At 39.3% G+C, this 24,179-nt stretch overlaps 1 protein-coding gene across 2 annotated transcripts in view; it reads right to left on the minus strand.

The window, feature by feature from the left end:
* Positions 1-514: 514 nt before the first annotated feature.
* flrt1a (fibronectin leucine rich transmembrane protein 1a) overlaps positions 515-24,179 on the minus strand; it is a 51,364-nt gene continuing 27,699 nt past the window's right edge. For both annotated transcript variants that reach the window (XM_061055674.1, XM_061055675.1), the window contains exons 2-3: positions 17,269-17,505; positions 515-4,764 (exon numbers count right to left, since the gene is read on the minus strand). In XM_061055674.1, coding sequence (XP_060911657.1) covers positions 2,630-4,687 — 2,058 coding nt within the window. In that variant the 5' untranslated portion in view covers positions 4,688-4,764; positions 17,269-17,505 and the 3' untranslated portion in view covers positions 515-2,629. The remainder of the gene's footprint in view (positions 4,765-17,268; positions 17,506-24,179) is intronic.

A 24,179-nucleotide genomic window follows, 5' to 3' on the forward strand; every position in this document is an offset into this window, starting at 1 on the left:
TGGAAACGAAGGATACATCTTTGCTCTCCTTCACTAAATTAGCCACTGGCTGTATCATAGGTGGGAACAATCTCAGAGCTAACAAAAAAAAATATCAAGCTGATTCACAGACAAAGTACCTCAGCTGAACTGATATTTAAACCAAGTAGAGGCTGATTTTATCTGAAGTGTTTTGATGAAGTTGAACCCGTGGAGCCTGGCTTGTTCAGCCTCCTGGAGCCCCAGACTGCATGTCAACATAAAGTCAGTCATTGCTGCAGCCCGTTGACACTTCCAAGCTTCATCTTGTAATCTCTGCTGGTTCTGAGTATCTGGCATCAGGCTGTAATTGGAATAGTTTAATCCTAGTGCTGCTAGGGGCCATCATAAAAAAGACTATCTACATCTAATTTGTGCATAAAAGCTGATTTCCTGGGAAGGTGTAATGTGAGAAGGTGGAAGTTTTATCTCCTTCCAGTAACTCCATGAAAAAATACCCTCCTAAGGCTTATGGTGAAATGACAGGTTACAGAAATAACAAGATTATAAAACTTTTTTATTGATCCCCTCTGAAGATGAATTTATAAAGCAAATTCCACACATATCTCAGGTTCACAATTTTTTTTTTACGCAAAGTTATGGCACCATTAAATTTCTATAATTTCACCAGAAAAAATATTCATGTGGCTGTGGCCATGGTTTTATTTATACATATGATGGGGAAGTCCGTGTTTTGAATAGACCCACTGCAAAAAAAATAATTACACTACATCAACATTCTCCAAAACAGAATTAGCCAGGCCAGTTTGATATTATTTGTTCAAGCCAGTGATTTAGGGTGCAAGATAAAATATACATTCCACTGACATATTGTCTGACACCAATGTAAAACTCTAGCGGACAGAACAGTCAAGGAAGCACAGTTGGTTTCCCCTCTGGAAGCAACACAGTGGTAAACAACTGATGGATGATATTAATCCCAAGGGGAGAATCTGAGTATGACAAACAGATTTATGCATGGGTTAACACCACCGTGCCAGAGCCATCAATTCTGCATCTTTCCCAGTGCCTGGAGATGTTTCCGTACCCTTCGTCTCCCCGTGCCTGTCATAACATTTATCCCTGCTCCCTGCTAAGTGCTGTAACATTTACATTTTTAGTGCTGCTCCGTAATAAAAGAGGTGGAATAAGTGGAGGCCTTTTACCACTGCTAAAACAAACATCCATGAACTCACCTCACTGAGTAGTCACCCCATCCCCCAAATTTCCCGATCAGTCCTTCCACCCACTTGCAGCTTGGCCGCTGTTCCACAGTGCAGGTCAACAGTGTTGCGGTTTGAGTTTCCTCAGTTTCACTCACAGTTCTTGCCCTCATTTGAAGGTTCACTCACAAGAGTCTTTTGGGTATTTTGTCCAGTCCAGATTCTCTGTGAATGCCATTGTTGCTTAATGAATGTAGAGGAGACAATTTGAAAGCAACTGAAGTCCCGGGCTAAGAACACAGGCTGTTGAAAAGGGAGTGGTGTTGGTGTCTATCATCTTAGTAAACTGACGTGCTAGTCTTTGGATGGGGTCTAATTCTCCAATTATATTTTATAATTCACTCTGCTTTACTTAAGAAAACATGAACCTGGAGACAGCCATCAGGATATTTTCCTCAGTTCTTTTGTTTTGTTATTAGGATGAAACAAGTCCACTTTCTTTATCAAAGCTGGGTTTCATCAGTACCGACAAACATGAGGGTGAAAACGAGAAAAACTAATTTAGGCAGGGAAAAAAGATCATCACATAAGGAACTAAATAAATAAATAAATAAAGAGAGCTGTGCAGGATTTTATTACTAAACAAACCACTGATAAAAATAGCAAAGCATTTTTCAAACACAGCCCAGTCGGTATCTAAGGAAATTATCTACACGCTTGTGCTGCAATTTGTCTGATGCAACACTACATTACTGATCTCAGGTGAATGATCTTGAGAGGTATTACCAAGGCTGACCAGCCTTGATAAGATCTTCAGCCTGCCAACTACTGAAAAGGGTAATCAAGCCTGCTTTAAGACATGTGGTTATTGGGTTGTTTGAAATAGAACAATTCACAGCTTTACAAAGCCCTTTCCTTGGATAGCTGGTAGGGCACATCAATATATTGAGGCATTTGGAACGATGAGTTGATAATACTTCATACTGTGTTTGACCGGTGAGCAGGAAAGAGTAACAAAAATGTCAATTTCTAATCGTTTCATTTTTTAATTGATTGCTGTGGCTCTTGTCGGTGAAAGAGAAACTCTACCTCCACTTATGCTAAGTTTGACCTTTCCACAGTGTATACATTCTTTGCTTACATGTCACAGGGAAAGAGCAAAAATAAAACATACACAGGCCATTACTAAGATGGTGAAGAAACAGTCAGCTGTGCATTTACACCTGGGGCACCGGCTGCTGCTTCCTGCAGTGAACTGTTCCCACAAGGTTTCAGATCCAGTTAATCACAAACAGTTCTTCCAGTGCAGTGAACAGCAGGTGATTTGGAATGGGAGACTAGAAGAAGAAGAAGGCACAGAGGGGTGCTCCAGAAGTGTCCATGCGAAGGGAAATTGTGCATCTATACAGTTTACCAATAACACTGTGAACAGGATCTGGCACAGTACATCATGTGTAACAGTAGTCTATATCAGGGATTCCTCCTTCTCTATAGCCACGGTTGGTGCCATGTCCCGCATCAGAAACATGGTTGACACCCTTGTATGGGCCAGTGCCATTGGAGGGGAATATGGTATGAATGATGTAATCCTCCCTTAGGGGTTTAGGCTGCATTGGTTCGCAAGCTGCCATAGGAGTCATCTGGAACCCCGGACCACGGATCTCCAAGATGGTATTGTCCTTCTTGGTGCCTGACTCAATGTAATCATCATAGTTCTTACTTTTTCGAGAGTTGTTCCGTGTGTAGTGGTCCCGGGGGCACAAATGTCCAGTCCTATGTCCATACCAACAGAAGACGCAAAAAATAAGAGCCAAAGACACAATAGCTGAAGCCCCACCGATAATCCCTGCCAGGGGCAACGTTGTCATCTGCGATGAGTTTTCATCCTCCTCATCCTGCAATGTGATGAGGTCTGAAGTTTCAGCTTTTGCACAAACCAGAGCATCATCAGAGTCAGCATCACCAGAACTAACCTTGTTCCCTTCTGAGCTGGCAGGGAGGGGAACCATGCAGATGATGTAGCTGGAGCGAGGTTGAAGGGAGGTAAGTAGGTACTCTCGACGATCGCCACGTACCAGGGTCTCAGTGATTGATCCCATGGCATTACCAATGCCTAGTCGAAGCCAGCTAAGCCTGAACGAAGAGCTGGGCTGAGCCACACTCCAGGTAACACGGACGCTGTTGTGAGAAAGAGGCTTCACATTTAGGGCCAGACTCTTCCCCACACCGCTACTGCTGAGAGTGTAATCTAAGCCAGAGTCAGGAAGACCAAAACCAGGTCGCTTCGAGCGAAGGGTAAATAGGGAGCCCTGTGGAGGGGTTTGAGTGGTAACACTATCCATCCCAGCTCCACCCATTTTGTCTCTGGTTCCTGCAGTCCTTACCACCTCACATTCCTCCATCTCACTGGAGAGGTCTATTAAGGCCATGTCTCGGACCCTGTCAGGCCCATGGCAGGTGAGACCTCTTACAGTGATGGAGTTACCCCGGGCATGCAGCCAGTCATACAGCCAGCGCAGATTGCATCCGCAGTGCCAGGGATTACCTCGCACCAGTAGCTGGCCCAGGCCATCTAGGTCTTTGAACAGTCCCCTTGGCAGTGTGGTGAGGTTGTTTCCTGACAGGTCCAGCCTCAGCAGCCTATGCATACCATCTAATGAACCACGTGGCATATGAGTCAGGGCATTTTCCTGTAGAGACAAGCGCTGCAGGTGGGCACTGGGCAGGTTGACAGGTGGGGTTTGTAGGGAGTTACGGACAAGGGACAATTCTGTCAAATTGGAAAGGCGGGAAAATGTGTCGTCTGCAATGCGCTGGTTTGCCAAAAGGTTCCCATCCAAGACAAGACATCTAAGTGAGGCGAGACCTCTGAAGGCATGGGTTGGGATCGTGGAGATTCGGTTGTCATCAAGACGGAGTTCTTCCAAAGAGGCCGGCAATCCTGAGGGAATACTAGACAGGTGGTTGCGTGAAAGGAAAAGTAGCCGCAATCGTGGGTTGTCAGCAAAGGCTTGGTCCTCAATACTGACAGTTGAAATAGAGTTATCATCCAAGTGGAGTTTCTCCAGCAAGGGCATCCGAGCCAAAGTACTACGAGGAATGGTTCGTATGTTGTTATCTTGTAAATGCAGTTCACGGACAGATGGTGGCAGGTGCAAGGGGAATTCATCCAGTTCATTATCATAGAGGTAGACCACTCGAACAGCCAGGTGGTGCTCCAAGGAGGTGGGCAAACCCGGGTTGTTTATGTGGTTGTTTTGTAGATAGAGGACAGAAGCAGAAGGGGGCAGTGATGGGATGGAGCTCAGGCCCCGATCATTACAGTAGATAAAGTCTTCATCACACCTGCATACAGATGGGCATATCATGTCCCTGTCTCCAATGTACCCCTGTATGGTGGCTGCGGTAAACTGAAGCATGCCAGCACATAGTGTCAGGCAAAAAAACAGCAGGAAGAGTCGAGCCCGGAGTTTAACCACACCTACAGGTGCCATTATGGTTGACATTAGCACTGTCTGTCTTTTCCAGGTCTTTTGTCAATCCTCAAATTGTTTGGGTGAGCTGGAATCCTGTGACCTCCACCCTGAGGGAGAAAGAGAAAGAACAGTCAGCACTTAAGTAAAACATGAGTTTGTTAAAGATCACAAGCTGTAAACCAAACAAGGTGATTATTGTCATTTTTTTTGTGTTCAGCTTCACACACTACATTCAGAGTCTTAATGTCAAAACAATGTTAGAATTAGGTACTGGCTATAACAATAATATCTCAACAGAATCAAAACTGAAATGTTGCACTAAATAACAAGATTGTTTTGTTTCCCCAGTTAATAACCAGATAATATGGGAAATTTGCACACATGGATTTGTGTGGATTCCTATCATCCAGCTTCTCACAGCCTTCTGCTATTGATTGAAAGCCAAAAAGAAACAAAGACAACTGGGCAGCCAACAAACATGTAAATAAGCAACAGTAATCAAAGATTTAAAGATTACAGACAGTTATGACTAGACTTTAGTGTTTCCTGTACTCAATGTTAAAAAAAACTGTATGCTAATTCTCAGCAAAAGCAACAGTGAAATTGACTAATCTTATCCTACATTTAGAATAATAAATAATTTTAAAGTCTAGAGCATATTCTGCGCTTTTAAATTATTTAAGAAAGCTTGAGAGGCTCTATAACTCCATTAGGAGATGCCAGCAGAGGCTGCATTAGCCAGACAGAGCTGAAGATACTTTTCATTATCAAGAAAGAACAACATGTTTTATCACAGACTCACAATCGTCTTCAAGAGCAGTCAGGACAGCACGCGGCACAATACATCTTCATCTCAACTCAACTCCTACATAAATCATTTCTTCTTCATTTACTTGTATAATTGAAAAAGATAGAATCCACAGAAGAATACAGATTATGTGCCAACCAATTGACTATTATAAAAAATTGCACCGTTGGAGTCTGCATGAGATGTCCTAACAACTTGATTGGCATCACGACTTGTTGATACTCATTAAACGTGGGATGTCATAATAGGAAGTGCATAATTGACTAATAGAGATCTGGAAACAGCAAATAGCATGGAGTGACAACTTGAGCACATCACTGTCTTCAATAGCCTGAGCCATTAGTCAAACCGTTAAGGCCCACACAGCAGCAGACATAGTCGGGCTGTAGTATCGATTTTCTCACAAATCCGAGGTGATCTGCCAGAGCCAGTCAGCTCTCATGCAGATTACATGATTCCCAGGAGTGTAAGTTAGACAGCTACTAAACCACATAAATGGCAACTCTGGGAGTTGACTTTGCAGAAAATATATTCACAACGATTATGATGTGCTTATTCCGAAAAAAATATTACAATCTTGTTGACAGGCTTTGTTGACATGTCAGGCGTTTTCAACTATGATGATTCACTCTTAAATAAAATACCACAAACTGTGGCATTTTAAAAAACGTCCTCAGCTTTGGCTGGTCAGGGATAATTACATTTAAAAGTAATTCTTCATATGACCAGTAATGAGCAGAATTGATCAAAGACAACCTTATGACCACTGATGCTGCCTAACACATCCACAGTTTGGTAGTCAGTCAGTTAGCCAGTTATCCCACTGCTTTCCTACACCAATAGGGCAGAGCGGCAAACCTCCCATTAAACATCAGTCTTTATTTGGCTTTTCATTTAGGATTTTACTTAAGTTATTTTAATGTAATAATGCTTTGAATTGAGCTTCAGAGTTTAAACCTTTCTAGTTGTATGCCTCTTCAGAAGAATGTGTCTGATGTGCAAACAGCTTTGGGAATCCTGTACCATAACATCCTTTCAACATTAGAAAGTGCAACACTAATAAAATGATGATGTCAAAAAAAATGCTGGCAGGTCTTTATGCAAGTTATATAAGCCAGCTCTCTTATCTTTCTGCTCACATAAACAGACCCTTGTGCCTGATGCAGCTACTTCCACTAAAAACAATGTTGGTGGACCACGCCACTCTCATAACAAAGCCTTAAAAAGAACATCTTCATAATTATACCGACAAGTATAGAAGACTGTGACAAGACAAAACAATATTTGTAAAAGCAAAATGGCATTCAACTTTGGGAAATGGATGTCTGACATCATCGCAGGCTGAATGTAATTTAGATTTTGGCAGCAACAGAATGTGACGCTTGACGAAAACACAGAGAGAAAATGTAATATTTGAAGCGATTAAGTGTGAAGGTTATAAGAAGGGGGAAAAAAACATGTCTATGACAAACTTTCTTTTTAGTCAGTGCTCTTCAAAGTAGCATAATACATTTTTATGAGAGAGTTTTCATTTGCAGGATTTGAAGAATTTTGTGGTTCTTTCCACAAATTGTTATCGAGATATTGTTCATTTATGTCTTTATTTATACGCCTTACAGGTCAGATTATTGCAGAAATCAATTAGTCATATTTGTTTGAATTATGCTGACAATCAGTTCTCGAACATATTTTACTATATGGATCAATTTGATATCAGAGGGGATGTGGGAACTGTCTGCTTTAATAAAAAATAGATGCAAAATGCCACTATAAACAATACTCATTGCCATTATTTTCAAGCTGCACTTATATTTCCAGTCTGAAATTTAAAAAGTTGCCAACTTTTATTGACTTTGTGCAGTTTGCTATCAGTTTAAGATTGAGACAGCTACACTTTACAGGAAATGTTCACAATGTTTAAGTCTGTGTGTGTCTGCATCATGCGTTCTTGCATGTGTGCTGACGTGTGTGTGTGTGTGTGTGTGTGTGTGTGTGTGTGTGTGTGTGTGTGTGTGTGTGTGTGTGTGTGTGTGTGTGTGTGTGTGTGAGGCAGAGTAGTGCTAAAGAATGGATGACTTTTGAATCCCAGGAGCTTGAGCAGCGAGTCTCTCAAACACTGGAGTATTTGGGTCAGCTCTTTAAAAACAAGATAGATGTGGTGTGAGATTGAAGTGGTGCAGGGAGCCAGAGGGATTAATGGAGCATACTGAGCCACGATTCTTTGGATTAGGCAGGTTCTTAAAGAATGGCAGACAGGCATTTCAGGGTTTTTTTGCTCATTTTTCTTCCTGTATTAGAAAATGTAAAAGCATAAAAAATACATGACTTCTCTTTGTGTGTGTGGATGTGTCCACTACAGAGGCCCTGTATGTTTGTCTATCCATGCACGATGACCACATCGCAAACATTAACCCATATGGGGACAATCTATAAGGCTGCAGTCTACATTTCAGCTATCAGTAGGGGGGAGTGGAGCAGAGATGTGGGGTAATGTGTTAGCTAGACAGCCAGCCGCCTCAGGCAGAGTACAGTGCACACAACAACCCCCAATCTAATACTGGAACCCAAGACTAGATCGATTTACATAAAAAACAGAGAAAGAGAGTGACAGAAAGCAGCTTTGAGCAAGACCTCTGAATCCCATCTCCCTATTAAGACCGCCACAGAGGGACAGGACTTGGAAATCTGGAAAACTGGATTTTGGATGACCGAAGGGGCTGCTGCAGTATCAGGAAATCCACTTTGTTGATGAAAAAGAACAGATAATAGTGGCCCACAGCTTATCTTACATGTCCATGGATAGTATTTTAGATTTCACTGATTGGACATGTGCAAAGGGGAGAGGATGACGCGAAACATGATGGACATAGTGATGACAGAAATGAATCACGGAAAGATGAGATGGATAAAACATTTTTAAAAAACAGACAAGAAAAGCCAGAAAAGCATGGTCTATTCATTTTGGGATAATCATAGAGGCTGTTTGGTTTGGTTTGTGCGAAGTGGAATATATTTTTTTGTAATACTCTTAAGAGATCTTGTCTTTGCTTTATAAACTATAATCTTCATGCTTTTAAAACACAGATATAAAAAAACTTTAATCCCCCATAAGAAACAAACGAGGCACAAACGATGCACTACAAAACATGAAATATTTTAATCCCAGCAATTTGCTCCTTCCACGAAAGCACGCTTATGGTCATAATTGTTACGATTATGTAAAATAAACAGCGACTGTCATCATCACAAATGATTTTCAAGTAGTTTGAATGAAGCCGTATTTATCGCCTTGCATGTTTTTACACTAAATGAGTCACTGCTTTTGTGGCTTATAATAAATCATAATTATAAATCATTGGATGAGGCCATGCATTACAATCCCTTTAACTCTCTTATCATCTGCTCGTCTCTGAAACTGGCCATGTAAATATGCTACAAACACAAGATGAATAACATGTAAAAGACTTGATAAGTAATGAATTTAGATCTCTGTCGTTGTTGTTTCTCGGCTTATGCACCTTCTTTTTTATTCTTGCCGGGATGAAGGAGTGATTGGATTTGCACTCAGCAGTTTCTCATCTGAGCTGCTGCTGACACAAAAACCCAGGAAATGTGACATATATATAGAAGATTTGTGTTTCCAGATGAAAATTGTTTTCTTATTTTTGTCAGATAGTCTATAAATCCACTTCAATAAAAAAAGAGCTGTATTTTCTGTTGTATTAAAATAGATGAAGACAAAAACACGACAAGAGCATTAATTCCTCAATTGCACGTACAACTAAAGACCAAAGATCCAAATTTTCTGGAATAAATTACAGTCTTCACATCAGTCCTGATCTGGATTTAATCCAAACTAGGCCAAAAAATTCGAAATACATATAACTGTGAGTTTACGACAATGGACCTCTAGAGATTCTGCCCTTTTTAACCTAAATGTCATCTGAGTGCAGAAGAATGACAACTAATAAAGAGCACGATACCACTAATTATTAGGCAGAGTAATAAACATTCAAGCCATGCATCTTGCTGTGATGAGTTTTGTAAATATGCTGGGACAAAGCAATAGAGATAGAAGAGCAGCTTTCAAGTGCCTCACATAATTCTTGGGGTGCACCTTCATCTCATACTGGTATACTGGTGGGTATGCAGCTCACACGGCCCTGAAAGGACATGATGTATAGCTCTACAGCACTATAACATGTTTTATCTTTATAGCACTATTATATGTTCTGTCGGGCTACCGGCCCATACCTGATCCTCTCCACTGCAGCTGCTACTGCTGCTGCCCCTCAATTCTTTCCGCTCAGTGTTTCTTCCTCCAGTCAGCAGGATTACAGGTAAATCCTTTCAGTATTAACAAAAGGGCCGCGGCTCCTTGCAGCAATATGCTCCTGCATTGTGTACAGAGGTAAGAACAAGGCTTACATGATGCCAACAGGGTGTTTTGAAGGATTTATGGTCAAAATGTTGCTTGTGCTAACCCTGACCCTGTTGTAATCCAGCAGGTTTCTCAGAGGTTTTTTACAGATTCGGCTATCTTAACTGGACCAAACTGGTTTATTTTGTACAAAAGTGCATTTGGACTTTAAGCGTTTGCCAAAAATCAGAACAAAACAACAAACAGCAAGGGCAGGCTTTACTTTGAAAGAAGCAAACTGAAAATTGTTAAATGCACGCCCCCGAAACACATGAATGAATGAGGTAATGTTACTTACCTCTTAGGACAAGTTCCAAGGGGAGTGTTTGGGGAAGGAGCTGAGCGCATATTCATCATATCTAAAAAATATTGTGTTTTCTATTCCTACCATTCTATTGCCACTATCTCTCTAACATTAGACTGAGAAAGACTCAACTCATATACAATGGGTGCACAGGCAGGTCGTCGGCAAGAAAGTACTGCAGGTAGGAAGACATGTAGGTAGGCAATTCTTTAATCCTGCCTGAAAGAACTGAATTTTTTACCTTTTTTTTCCGAAGATTTCATTTCTTGCTAGTATTTTAACATGTAAACCAAAAGTACCTCCAAAAAGATTGCCTCCTTTTTTTTTTTTTTATTTAGTCAGTTTATTTAGAAATGTTACAGAATAATCAGACAGAATGTGTCCTTTTCTAGCAGCATGGCTTTCAGGAAGTCAATTATCATCAGGTCACAAATGTAACCTTTTCAATAAATTAATAAATGTATCAAATCTCCAACTAATAAAATTTCATCAGTATTAGCCGAACAATTGGCAAATGTAAGATATTTAAAGATATTAAGATGGGAGGACAGTAAGAGCCTGTACCTGCTTCATGTTTTACTTGTCATTGTGAGCACGTTATCTTAATAGTGTTGACATACAGCTTAAACTACTGCTATGCATAGCTCGGCAAAGCAGCTGGCACAAACTACAAAAATGCTAACCAAATCCAATTTGTTTACCAAATTTTTTTTTTTTTCAAAATTATGCTAGCAAGTATTTCTTTAAATTATTATTTTTTTTAAAACAGAGCAGCTGAGTCGAGTAACTTTTGCTGCTTTGCTAAAGTGCTCATGATGGATTAAGCCAGGTCTTTGTAATATAGCAATAAGTAAGGTCTTTTACCTGCTTTTTGTAAAGTGTCTCGAGATAACACTTGTTATGAGTTGACGCTATACAAATAAAGATTGATTGATTGATTGATTGAACTGAAGCCTCTGTATAAGAGCCACTAAGCTTACTACCTGGTGCGTCTGACATTTCCAAGTTTTATTAACACATGTTGTTGAAACTGATTTTAACATTTTCAACAGTATGTGGTTAACCAATCAAAGTAAAGTTATAGTTTACACATTTCTTTTTCAGTGCGGCTCATAAATTCTAATCAATTAAAAAATTCCTAAATGAAATCACTACTTCAGTATAAGTGATTACCCTTTTCCTGCTTTCGTTTGCTAATTAAGGAAAGAACTACTAACCTAAAACCTCAGAATCTATCTATTATCTATAAATCTATTTAAATGAAGGTCTTGCTATTTAATGTAAGGTTTGCTGTTGTGCAGTGGATGATGCAGTGAGCTCAGCGGACGAGCTGGGAAACAAACTTCAGATGTGTCGGTCTGTGTCAGCGGTCATAATGCAGTCTTTGATCAACAGCCCGCTGACTCCTCAAATCAGTTGTGCTGATTTGAATTTGGCTGGTTTTCCCACTGATGTTGCTGCTACATAAAATAACGGAAACAATTTATACTCATGAAGCATGCGGCTCCTCTGCTCTGAGAAAACATACTTGATCATTTTAAATGGGACTTATAAAGGCAAATTTATCCTCCGCCTTAAAGTCAAGGAGTCAGGCTGTGGTTGTCACGCTTCAGCTGGGACTCTGATTGGATTTTTTTTATTTGTGAGAAAAGCAGAGAGGGAGGTTGGTTAGCTTAATTGGTGAAAATTTGAATTCAACCCCGACGAGTTGCAATATAAATACAGAGCAGTGGGAGGCCAGGGAAGCTGGGACACATGACACTGCTGTGCTTTCAGGGTGAAAATTAAACCTAGAGATTCGAGCAACAACAGAGGAAAAAAAAAATATAATAACAATGAAAAAGCTCTGTGGATCCCTGACACCATTACAGGCCTGTCAGGTTGCATGTGTCAACCATACTGGACGTCTAACAGCTATGAAAAACTGAGAAACACTTGCCATCTCACCTCTGCTAAATCATGTGAAAAACAGATGAGGTTTTGAGTGTAAGAAGACACTTCACTGCTGTTTACCATCACTGTTAAGATGTTAACACGACCAATTTTCACATCTGGTTCTACTGAAAGACTAAGAGAGCTACTTGTCCTAAATTCTTTGTTTTTTGTGTTATAGATATGTTAATGTTTGCTTACTCAATATTGTGTCAGATGTTGCAAAAACCCTTCATGTTTCCATCCTATTCAAAACTGAATTTGAAAAGCAATAAAGAAACTCAAATATTGCTTTACAGTTCTAGCTCAGGACAGGAATTACGATTTGTTTTGTGTCTGGGTTAAAGTGATGGACATGTTCACATTAAAAGTTAACATTCTTTGCACTTTTTCCATTTGAAGTGGCAGACGTGTTATTTGACTTCTGGCAGGCGCCTGTGTGTTGGCATTATAATCACACACACAGAAAATAAATGTATTTTTGGAGTTTATGTTTAAATCAAGAAAGTTGTTTTCCTCCACAACATTGAAAGCTGACGTTTTGAAAGACTATTATGTTTAGATTTTTTAAAGTTAGGATAAATCTAGCTTTTAAGGGTCGCTGTGGCTCAGTTGGTAGAGTCGTCGTCTCTCAACAAGGGTTCGATCCCCAGCTCCTGCAGCAACATATCCGCTGTGTCCTTGAGCAAGACACTTAACCCCCGAATTTAAGCTGCTTCATCAGCAGCATATGAATGCCTATGAATGGGTTTACTCACAAAGCAACCACTGCCACCAGTGTGTGACTGGGTGAGAATGTGTAGATATGACCTGTGGTGTAGAAGCGCTTTGAGTAGTCAGAAGACTAGAAAAGTGCAATACAAGTTCAAGTCCATTTACCATTTAAGAACTCCACCAACATAAAACTAGAAAGAAATCAGCATTGGTGTAAGTGGATGGTAGGTAAAGTTTGTTCTGTGAGTTCTATGACTGGTTAAAATGGTTTGGTAAACACTAAAGAAGTGTATCTTCTTACTAATCTGCCTCTCTCCCATGACACATGTAGGAAACTATTTCTACTGCAAACCTTCTGCTCAAGATGATCTCAACATTCATGCAGCAGATAAACCTGCTAAATGTTTAGTAATGAGAAATAATCAGACAGAAGTGACCTGTGTATAATACAGTGTATGAGTACAGGGTCCACATGTATTACTAAAGGGAGTGCATCAACAAATAATGACCCGGTCATGTAGACATTGGTCTAGTCTTGTTGTGATGATGATATATAAAACTCAAAACTTTCTAAGTATTCAGTCTCGCTCTAATGAACTAAGTATTAATGAGCTGAGGTTAATTTCTCAGGTTTATCTTGGCTGAACAGTAGCTCAAATTTGTCCAACCTCATAGTTTTTCCGCACTGTGAATATTAATGGATGCACTTTAATTTGTCCTTGGATACACAGCATTTAAAAACAAAATTCACTTCCTACTCCAAATCCACCAGAACTGGAAGTACAAGATAAAGTCGGATGAATAATTATTTGATAGTTTGTTGGTTCAGGATCTCAGCATGTTGCAGCCAATCGGCTCTATAACTCATCTCCCTGTATATCTTCTTAATGTAATCTACACCTTCCACTCCACAATTTACACATCAAATCTTACACTGTTATGGACCCAATCAATGGACACGTCTGTGCACGTCTACAAACACACGGCCTGGTTGTCTGAGGACACGTTTTCAGTTTGCATTGATGTGAAATAATAATAAGGTCAGTTCTGTTTTTCAGTTTGGAGGAAACATATTTCTTTCCTCACTCTTCCTGTCACGCTTTCCTCGCTCATGTACGTGGCTTGTGGGAACGATGAAGCGGCTGAAGGAGACCCAATTTCCCTTTGCTTCTTTATTACAACTCCTTCAAAAATCTTCCTCTCCCTTTAGTCTGATCCGTCATCCGTTTGTATTATCTTTTACAAATGTCAAAAGAAAAAGGCCTGGTCCTAAATCGTCTACACTGACATGGATATCATAATGTTTTTATCTTTCCATCTGCGATTTTTGTTCTTTTTCCACATAATTTATTCCAGAGCATTCAATCTGTAGCAGCTGCTCTCCCTCATTTGCCTCCATATCTGCCTCTCTCTTTATGCAACATTTGCTTAATCCTATTCTAAACAGTCTTTATATCATCCACACTGAAATCGAAAAGGCAAACAAATACTCGCTTTCCTTCTGACTGATGTTGGCAACGGATGAAATCCACTTTTGTCAGATAAAATCTCCTCCAAAGGAAAATTACTGCAGCAATGCAACTTGGAAAATTAATTACAGAACCATTAAATAAATCAGATGTAAGTGGATGTGAGGGAATAATGTTTGGCTGTGAGATGAGATTGTACTTTCAAAGGCAGGAGTGGTTTTGTGCAGGTTTTTGCAATAACGAAGTAAAGATTAGATTGTGTTGTCGCTCTCGAAGCCGTATGAGTTCTTTTTTTCTCACCATATAAGAAAATCGACATATAGGCCCGCCTCCAGGGCTCAGAAAAGATCCTGTGCTGTGTACACTTGACTCTGACTTTTCGGTACGTGTGGGGGGTTTTCTCCTGCATGAAACATAAGCTGTAGGAGTATTTGGATGTTGAAGTCAAAAATGCCTCACACAGGCTTGATCCAAATTATCCAAATTCCACCCCTGAATCATGCTCAGACCAGCTTGAAACACAGAATATAATGTCTATTTCATTTAGAAGATAAATCTATTTTATAATCAAATCTACATCTCATATGGAATAGACCTAATGTGACATTTAGCTTCAGCCCACTAGAAAACAATAAATGTTTTTTTTTGGCACAGGCCCAACTTACTGCCTACAAATGTCTCTGCTGCTGTGCCTGTAATAAAAAGTGAAACCCAGAATCAGTCAGCCAAACTTGCAGTGCAAAGTAAAGCTTGACCTAAACACCAACATGCTCATCGTGGCTAAAGCTAGCACAGTTATACCCCCTATTGTCTGCTCCACAACCTGAGAAGAATACTCTTTCACAGCTAGTTTGAGATTACATGGGCAACTCCGATCTAATAATAAGTGGCTAAATTTAATAAAAAGACTAGTTAAAGGGGCGCTGATTTAGCTCAGATGGTAGAGCTGAGTAGAAGTCGTATGCGCTGGTTGCTGGATTATCTCCTGGGACCGCTTGGTGCGTGTCTCACCCACTCTCTTCCCCACATTTTCTGTCTCTCTGTCAATGAAGCCAAAGGCAAAAAAAAAAAAAAATTGTCTGGTTTTTGTTTGGGAATCAAACAAGACCTGGAGGCCCTCAGGAAGGACGTCAACATTTCCAGCTGGCCAGTACTGTGTGGAGATAGAGGGCCAGTCAACACACCATTCTGTTCAGTATCAAAGTGTTGGAGAGCTTTTCACCATATCAGGGCTCCAACATATGAAGAGTCAACTAAAGGACACAAGGGACAGTTTAAAGATAATCAAGAAGAGGACATTCCTGGTTTTATTTCAGGGTGATGCAGCTATTAACAAGACCTCACTCATAGACTCGTCTCTGTCTCCAAAAACTAAAACACAGCAATGAGCCTAGACCCAAGACAGAGAGGCTGTACTTTGACTTTGATAAAGAGACTTTCTAAATGTGTTCAGAAATAAGTCTGAGCTTTGGATCAACGTCGGATGCTAAGGATATTTTACTATATTTATACCAGAGGGGCTCTTTTGTGTTTTTGGTAGCCAATAATACATTAGTTTTCTTCTGGAGATTTATTGGACAACTTGCCTTGTTTTTTTAGAAGGATAAAGATGGAAGAAGATAAATAATATATAAAAGTGGTACTTTAGATTTTTTTAAACTTAATGTCATCTTTCAAAGAGCCACAGCATCTATTGGAAACCAGTAAAGCAGTAATTGATGCCCTTACTGTGTCATGAGATAGAGACCACCTTAAAGAACTGACCAATTGCAACAAGTTTATATCATTAATGTGTGTCCGCTTTGAGAACAACCTTTGCTGATTGCTTTGTTTGGCCTCCTGCCCAAAAGGAGAAAATGAGGGGGATAATGGAGCTTTATTGCTCACTGTTTAGCCGTTGATAAGTGTTAGTTTGCTTAATGGCAGCATTTATCGCTTATTTAATTACTGACACCATTTTAGACCGAGGTACAGTCAAGGTGCTGCGCTGCTTTGTTTCCTTTGGCATTGAGGACGAGGTCTCAGGGTTTCAATATTTCATGGTCAAACAATCTGCCAATTAATATATTATTTTTGAAATTCATAAAGAATGAAAGAAACACACAGAAACTGGAGACTTTTTTTCAGGTGGTATACATTTAACAATTAATAAAAGTGAGGTCATTGGATGTTAAAGCTTTATAATTGTTGATCTAATATAAAGACCAATTGAATCTAATCAACGTTCACTATAGCAGAAGATTATTTAACAACACTAGAAGATCTTTATATTCCTAAAGAGTCAGAATGTCCTCGCTTTGCCCTCGCAAAAAATGTCCTTGCTTCATGACCAATCAAATGGTCATGATTTTATTTCCATTTTACAGGTCTGTGATCTTTTTGTACAATACAAGCTAAATATGGATTTGGGTTTCATACATACAATATAAGACACATCTTTGAATAGACTTTTGATCTTTTTGTTCATGCTACACAAACAGAACAAAGGAGATCAATTAATAAAAGGCATTGTTTCTATGAAACAATGTACAATGTATTTGTCCCTGCTCAATAAACTTCTAAACAAACAATAACCTTAATTTGGACTGATAACAAAAAAGATATTTCTGGAAAAATTTGCTGTGCCTTTTTTGGTTCTGTGGATGGTATCGTTTTTCACCCAGTCAGATAGACCAGTTTTTAAAAGATAATATGTTCAGAACATTGTTATCATTGTCAGTCAGCTTTGTTGGTTTGTCCAGGTATTCATTTTGCAGAGACAGAGATGCTCAGCACTTTGGCTCAAGTGAATTAGAAAAGGTGCTTTAAGGCTGAAATAACATAAAGAGATGTTCAGCTGCAGCAGAAAGAATACAGGAGAATATACCTTCATGACACTGTAGTTTGATCTCAGAACAACATTTCCTGCTTATATATTTCAAAAACATGGACTATGTGTAGAATATAAGAAGAAAATATACATACTTTTTGAAGTGGGGCTTCCAGGGATGAAGGTGCTGCAGCACCATTTGCACAACCTGATTCCTTCAAAGCGTGCAAACTGTATCCTCTCTCTCTGTCGACATGTAGTCCATAAACTCTGGGAAGTGGATACAGAAGTCGATGTTCACTCTTCTCTCTGGAACAGATCTTTCCTCTGTTTTTTCTCAGGGTTCAGCCTCAAAGTTGATTAGTCGTCAGTGCTGACTAAAGCTCAGCTCTCTGTGGAGAAAGATAGTGACAGAAAGATAAGGGATCAAATCGGACCATCAGTGCCAATCAAAAGTCACATTTCCTGATGAAACTGTAATTGCATTACTGATGTTTCTGCATGACTTTGCCTGTCTGTTTTCACAACATGTCATAATGTATATTTATTCCAGTTTGGATGGTTATTACTTTTCTTAATCGACTCTTGATTAAGGGATTCAATAATTTATTCTTCATCTACCAAACTTTCATTCCATTAATTCCAAATGAATTAGATATGCAATTACAACAACTGTCTCCATTTACTCAAAAAGGAATAAAAAATATCTCATTCTGTTTAAATTGTTATATTACTAATTATAAAAATAAAGGATCAGCGAACTTTCCAAACCCATTCCTTCGCCTTGATTTATGCTATTCTACGATTTTTTCTGCTAAGTTGGTGATTGCATCCCTGTGATATTCATTAGGCTGTTGAATAAAACCAAGTTCAAAGAAATGGTCAAAATTTACATAAATCTAAGTTATAATATGCTGATTTGAAATCTTTCCAACATATCATCATATGTTTAACTCACAAAACTGCACTCGCTCCCTCCCACAGCTCCCCAACAATCCCTCTTTGCAGAATATGTCACAAACTGGAATAAGAAAAATGTTGAATGACATCTCAGGCTCCTAACTACTAACCACCACCACCCATCTCTCTTGTTTTCTAAGACGAGGCCCTAAAACTCTGCCAGTAGCCGCCTCCACCCTATCACTGTCCCTGACTTTACATGGATACTGATGGGGTCTCTCGCTCGCTGTATCTCTCTCGCTCTCGCTCTCTCTCTCTCTCTCTCTCTCTCTCTCTCTGCTAACACCGCCTGCTCTGTGACACGAGACAGCGCGCCATCTTCCTTTGAGTCACTTCAGCTTACTCCTCTTGTCATGAAACCAAACCTCATCTGATCAGACAGATAAAACCACAGAGCGGTGTTGCTCCTTTAACAGTTATTCCTCTTCAGTTCTTCAACATGCCGCCTCTCTGCAAAAATCTTTGACAGAACACACATCCCTACAAAGAGCCCCTGCGTCTTTTTATGCATCATTTTCTGCAACCTTGGCTCAAAATACATCTTTTAACAGCTCAGTCATTTGCAAAAAGGTATCTGCAACCCTTCATGTAATTGTATTTTTTTTAATGTGTGACACCGAAAGCCCCCCTCCCCCTCAGAGACATCTGAGAAAGAAAACTCCATCTGCACTTTATATGAAACCATTTATAATATATTCTAAATATTTATTAGAAATTCATGTTTGCAATGTCTTAATAAATGAACAGAAAACAATAACTGTTTACATCAACACTAAAGAAAACGTAAGACCTGATGATTCATCTGAAAAATATGAAGTTATAAGAAGCGTCCATTTCGCATACATTTCCATGCAATTAAGCTATTCAATGATCTTGGCTTCATTAAACGTATGCCTGATTAGCTACCAGCAGTATCTGTTTGCAATAATTCAAAGATTCAAAGTCCAGTATCATTGAATTACTTAAAGAATAAAAGGCGGATTCTTAGAAAAGTTCAAAGTTAGAATACCATGATTTTAGACATTTTTTGAAATGAACATTGGAAATAATGATATTCCCAGTGAGTGTATGTCACACTGAATATTAAACCATGTGAATAATGTCTGTGTGCTCAGATTTGAGAGAGTCATGACTCAGAACAAGTGCAACTTTTGACACCAATTGCAAAAATTGTGTTTAGAATCTTAATTGCCTCCATCAGCTGTCTTTCAGTGCCACTGCTGATGATATACATGCCAAATGAACAGGTCAAACTCATTTTTGAGTGCACCTGCAGCTTTTCACCCCATATGCAGTATTTCTTTTTTTTTTATCCATGCACCCCTTTTAAGTCTCCCTCGCCCCCCTTGGGAGGAGTAATTCATAGTCTGAAAACCTCTGATGTAGATACAAATGTTGGATAACTTTATTTTCATTAAACTGGAACTGGGAAAAATTCAGCAGGTGCCTGACAGACATTGCACCTTACATATTATTTAATTCCAGGGTACCAGCATGTATGAATGGGTTATAATTAAACAATTAAACTGGGTCAAATTCAATTGACACTCAGGTGCAATACAAGGGCCTTTTACTTCTTAAAGCTATATATCAGTAAGACTTTACAAAACTGTGACAGCTAGAAACAATCATATTAGGTAAAGAAAAGTTTTGTTTTCAGAGTACATGAAAGGTGTTGCCAGGATAGCTAAAATGGACAAGTTCATCACTCATCCCACCTACAATTGATGCATTTAGGAAAAAATATGTTACAGCTATCATGTGAGATTGCATCCGCCTCTCCAAGGAGGTCTAACAAGGCCAATCCACCTGCTTAGTTTAGGCACACTAAACTCCTTGGCTCTGTCACCACATCCCATAATTCCTCTTCTCATTGCAGTGACACTTATCTGACCTTTGATTCCCAGCTCTGACACACAGGTCAGGCTGCATATCTTCAATTTTCTTGCTAAAATCTCCAACTGGAGTCCTGCCAAACCACCTCCCAATTGACCTTGACAAGACTGAGCAGCTGTTCACCTCTCAGAAATGCTGCCTTTAACAAGAGCCGTCAATCAGAATGACACCTGAACAGTCGCTGCTGTTAACACCACCGTTTAGTTTGACTTTAGACAACCAATGCTACAGCTGCTGTTGCAGGTCTTCTGTGCATGAAATCTGCTGACTCAGACACAGTTGCTTGTGCAGACTGTCTTTGTCCCCCATCTGGACTGCTGCATCTGTTATCTGGCTAAATAACCTGAAAATAACTGCAACAAGACAGTTGTCGAACTAGACGTCAAACAAATTGGTTTTGTTTTTCTATTACTGCCCGCAAGGTTTAATGTATGCATGGATGTTGAATTCACGGATGAGGATTTAAAAATTGTTGACGTCCAGTAGGCTACTTGCCAGTGTCAACATTATTTAATTTACAATTCTTGTAATGAAAAGTCTTAAAAAAACGCATTCAGTCAGGGTCAAAGGTTTCTACATGGAGGGTTCATATGCACGTAGTGGCTCGGTGCTCCTTGAAACTTTAGTTTTTGGGTCTACTCATATAGTTATAATGGTTCACAATATATTGTACTGCTGTCTAAAACGTATTTGCATATCACATTATTCATCACAGGGTGCTATCCCAATTGTTGTTGAATTGTTGTCTTACACATCAGTAAAATGACAATAAAGCTTCATATTGGTATTAATGTTGATAAAATTAAGAACCAGATGGAAATGTCTAAATGGAAATGTATTAATCTAATTAATTATGTGTCAATTTGCTCATATATTTTCAAGCTTCATCCTTTCCTTTGTTCTTTAACACGATACAACAGGATAAAGGGGGAAATCTAAGAGCTTTGTGCAGTCCTAACATTGTTGGAAACGGGTTTATTGATTTTCCTTCTGACAGTGAGGTTTAATAAACAGGGCTAGGCTAACTCTTGTGAATGTAGCCAAAAGTAAATATGAAGCTACAGCCGCTAATTAGCCTGGGTCAAAATTAAGGCTAGAAGCAGTGAAAAACAGCTCACCGTTAATACTTTAAATCCACTGACATGTTAATAATACACAAATACAGTTAGAGAGATGTTAGTACATTTATTTTTTAACTAGAAACAAAAGCTTTGTTGCCTCTTGTTTCCAGTCTCCCTTCTAAGCTAACTCTCCTCTAGTTTAACAGACATGAGACTAGTATCAATATTCATGACAGTTCACATCATTTTGTACATATTATTTATTAATGCTGACTTGTTTAGTTAGATAATGATTATGAATATTCATGTCTTAGTGAGATATTAAGGAACACACTATAATGTGTACAGGGTACTGTATAACTTATGCTAGCTTACGAACTGGGAGCAGGCAGAAAACATTTAGCTTCTCTCCGTAGACAGGTGTAGTTAAATAGACATTTACTAACGCCTCCCAAAATGTTTTATTACAATGATGCATCTATTTGTTTAACATGTTAATGAACAGACGTGTTACTTAGTCAATTTGTTGATTTAAAGCTTTGTTTCCCTGTTTTAGAGAGCAGCTGGAGTTTCACGCAACCTGTATGAACACAATACTTTACCAAGTTTTAACACTCAAATGCAAAGTAACATTAATAATAAAAAAAACTCTGCACATGACATCATGCAGGGGGGACGTGAGGTGAAAAAATTGTTTTCTTAGGATTCTATCTGAATTTCTGCCCTTGAAAATGTTTTAAAACTACTGGAATACATCGCTTTCCAAATGATAATTTCTATCATATTCTAAATAGATTCTGTAAGAAGTTAATCCAAAAACTACTTACTACCAAAAACACTTTTACCCACATGGTCTTTTAATTATTTATACATGATTTTGGCTTTCAACAAAAAACAAAATCTTAACTGTTAATTGAAGCTATAATCTGTATGTCATGCTTTGAAACATGGTATGCCGCATAACCATCTGTTTTGCTTGCAAATTATCTTGACGAGGCTCTTGATTTACATACATAAATCTGTTTCTGTATTTCATTTTTACATTATTGTTACCAAGTGAGTGTAAATAAAAGATTTTGACATGTTTAAGTTTTCAACTTTTAACATCACTGTGATTTCACAGGTGATGGACAGCCAAAGTGCAGGACTTGGAGCTGAACTGATTTGACAACCCCCCCACTCCCTCACTTACACATACACAAACACACACACACACACACACACACACACACACACACACACACACACACACACACACACGCACACACAAACTCACTCCTCTCACACACCCTGCGCTGTGCTCAGACTTTCAATGCAGCTACACATAATGTCTATTCACTGACGGGGACGTGGTAGGGAGCAACGGCACTGGGACGACAGAGATGACAGATAATTGAGAACAAAACACACAGAGCGAGAAAAAATCCACATGAACAGTTAGCTTGGACCTTTTTTTCCCCCTCTTCGTCTTTGTCCCTGAAGTTATTCTCCTTCTTTTCTTATAAAGAGCTTTGCTGTTTGACTTTTCCCTCCGAGGCCCATCTCAATGACAACTGAAAGAGCATCCTCTCTCCCCTCGTTAACTGAGCGCTACATCAGTCCTAATAAGAAAGCTTTTACACGCTTAATTAAGAGACACTGTAGTGCAGTATGTAATGCTCAATTTACTCATCTCCTTCTCCCCCCTCGTCCTATTTAATTTCATTCAGAATCAATCTGTGCAACTCTCTCTTCTTCCCTCTTATGTGGACATTTCTGTTTCTTCACCCTGCTTACTGCTCATGGCGGCTCCATTTTGAAGCCTTTCGAACAGTTTCTCCTTCCCCTGTGTCCTCTGATCGGCCATTTATTTTAATTCCCCGTCTTGATGTTGCTAATTTAGGGCAGAGGAGGATTTAGGAAAATAAATAAGCCAGTTTAGATGAGGTATTAAAATGAAAAAAATGCAGGAAATCCGTGGTTGCATTCACAAAAACATAAATATCGTCTGTGAGAGCAACTAAAGTAAACACAGAGGGAATAAAGCGTGAAGAGGAAAAGAGGAGCTGTGAAAATAGAGTGGGATAGTGTTGAAGTGGGAGCGGATGAGTAAATGGTCTGACCGCTCTTTAAGGACAAAGAGGAAGAAGAAAAAAGAAGAAGAGGTGTTGACGTCGTGAAAAGGAAACAAACAGACCGGACACCGGAGGAGAGTGGGAGGGGAGGGCGAGCTGAGGTTGCCGATTTAAAAGGTCTGCACGTTTGAACATTAATTAAAAGTTATCCACTGATGAATTGCCCTTTGATGAATTGTTTCCCTTACCATAAAAACGGTGTATGCATCCCACAGGGACAGAGGCAGACCACTAAATCTGTCACCCATGTTTTTCATGCTCTCTGCTTCAGACAGTAATGAGCCAGGCCGGTGTGATCGGCTGCTCAGCAGCTGATTAAAAGTAGTTTCCTCTAATACATGGATTTACTTTGACATTTCTAATGCAGGAAACCTATTGAGCCCTGCTGGAGTTGCGGATGTAATAACTTTATGTTTCCAATGTAAGTCATCCCTCGTTTGTTTTGATTATTAAATGACATTTTTTAAACGTTTAAGAACAGTGATAATGTTATTCACATCTTTTAAACCCCAAGGTGACATGCTAAAGCAGCAACAGCTGATGTCTTTATATTAACAATGTACTAAGTGACAACGTGTGACACTGTGAAAGTCACTGCTTGTACCGACAAACCCACATGGATTTATGTTCAGAATCTGCAGCTCCCATCAGATTATAAAGTTTTAGCTCATTCTTTGGCCGTTCACCTGCAGCTTGCCTGTTTCGGTTCATTCTCACCTCTCTCACGGTGTTATTCTTCTTGGCAGCAGCCAGCTACACCTTCAGAAACACCTTTTAACACAGTGAAACACCAGCACCAAAAGCAGACAAACACAGTTGTCAACTAGCTGTGAATGTTGTGATTAATTAGCTATCAGAATTGGAGCCAATAAACTTTTGCCAGTTGAGTGTAGCTGTTAGTCGATCAAGTGATAATTCAATCGCAAGATTACAAATTAGGAAAACATTTTGACAATCAAATACTTATTTGAGTGTTTATTCTAAGCCAACAATGGAAAACATTCAATGGTTCTAGCTCCAATGCTTGATGTTTTC

The sequence above is a fragment of the Labrus mixtus genome, chromosome 14 (assembly GCF_963584025.1).
Source record: "Labrus mixtus chromosome 14, fLabMix1.1, whole genome shotgun sequence".
NCBI classification, from domain to species: Eukaryota; Metazoa; Chordata; class Actinopteri; order Labriformes; family Labridae; genus Labrus; species Labrus mixtus.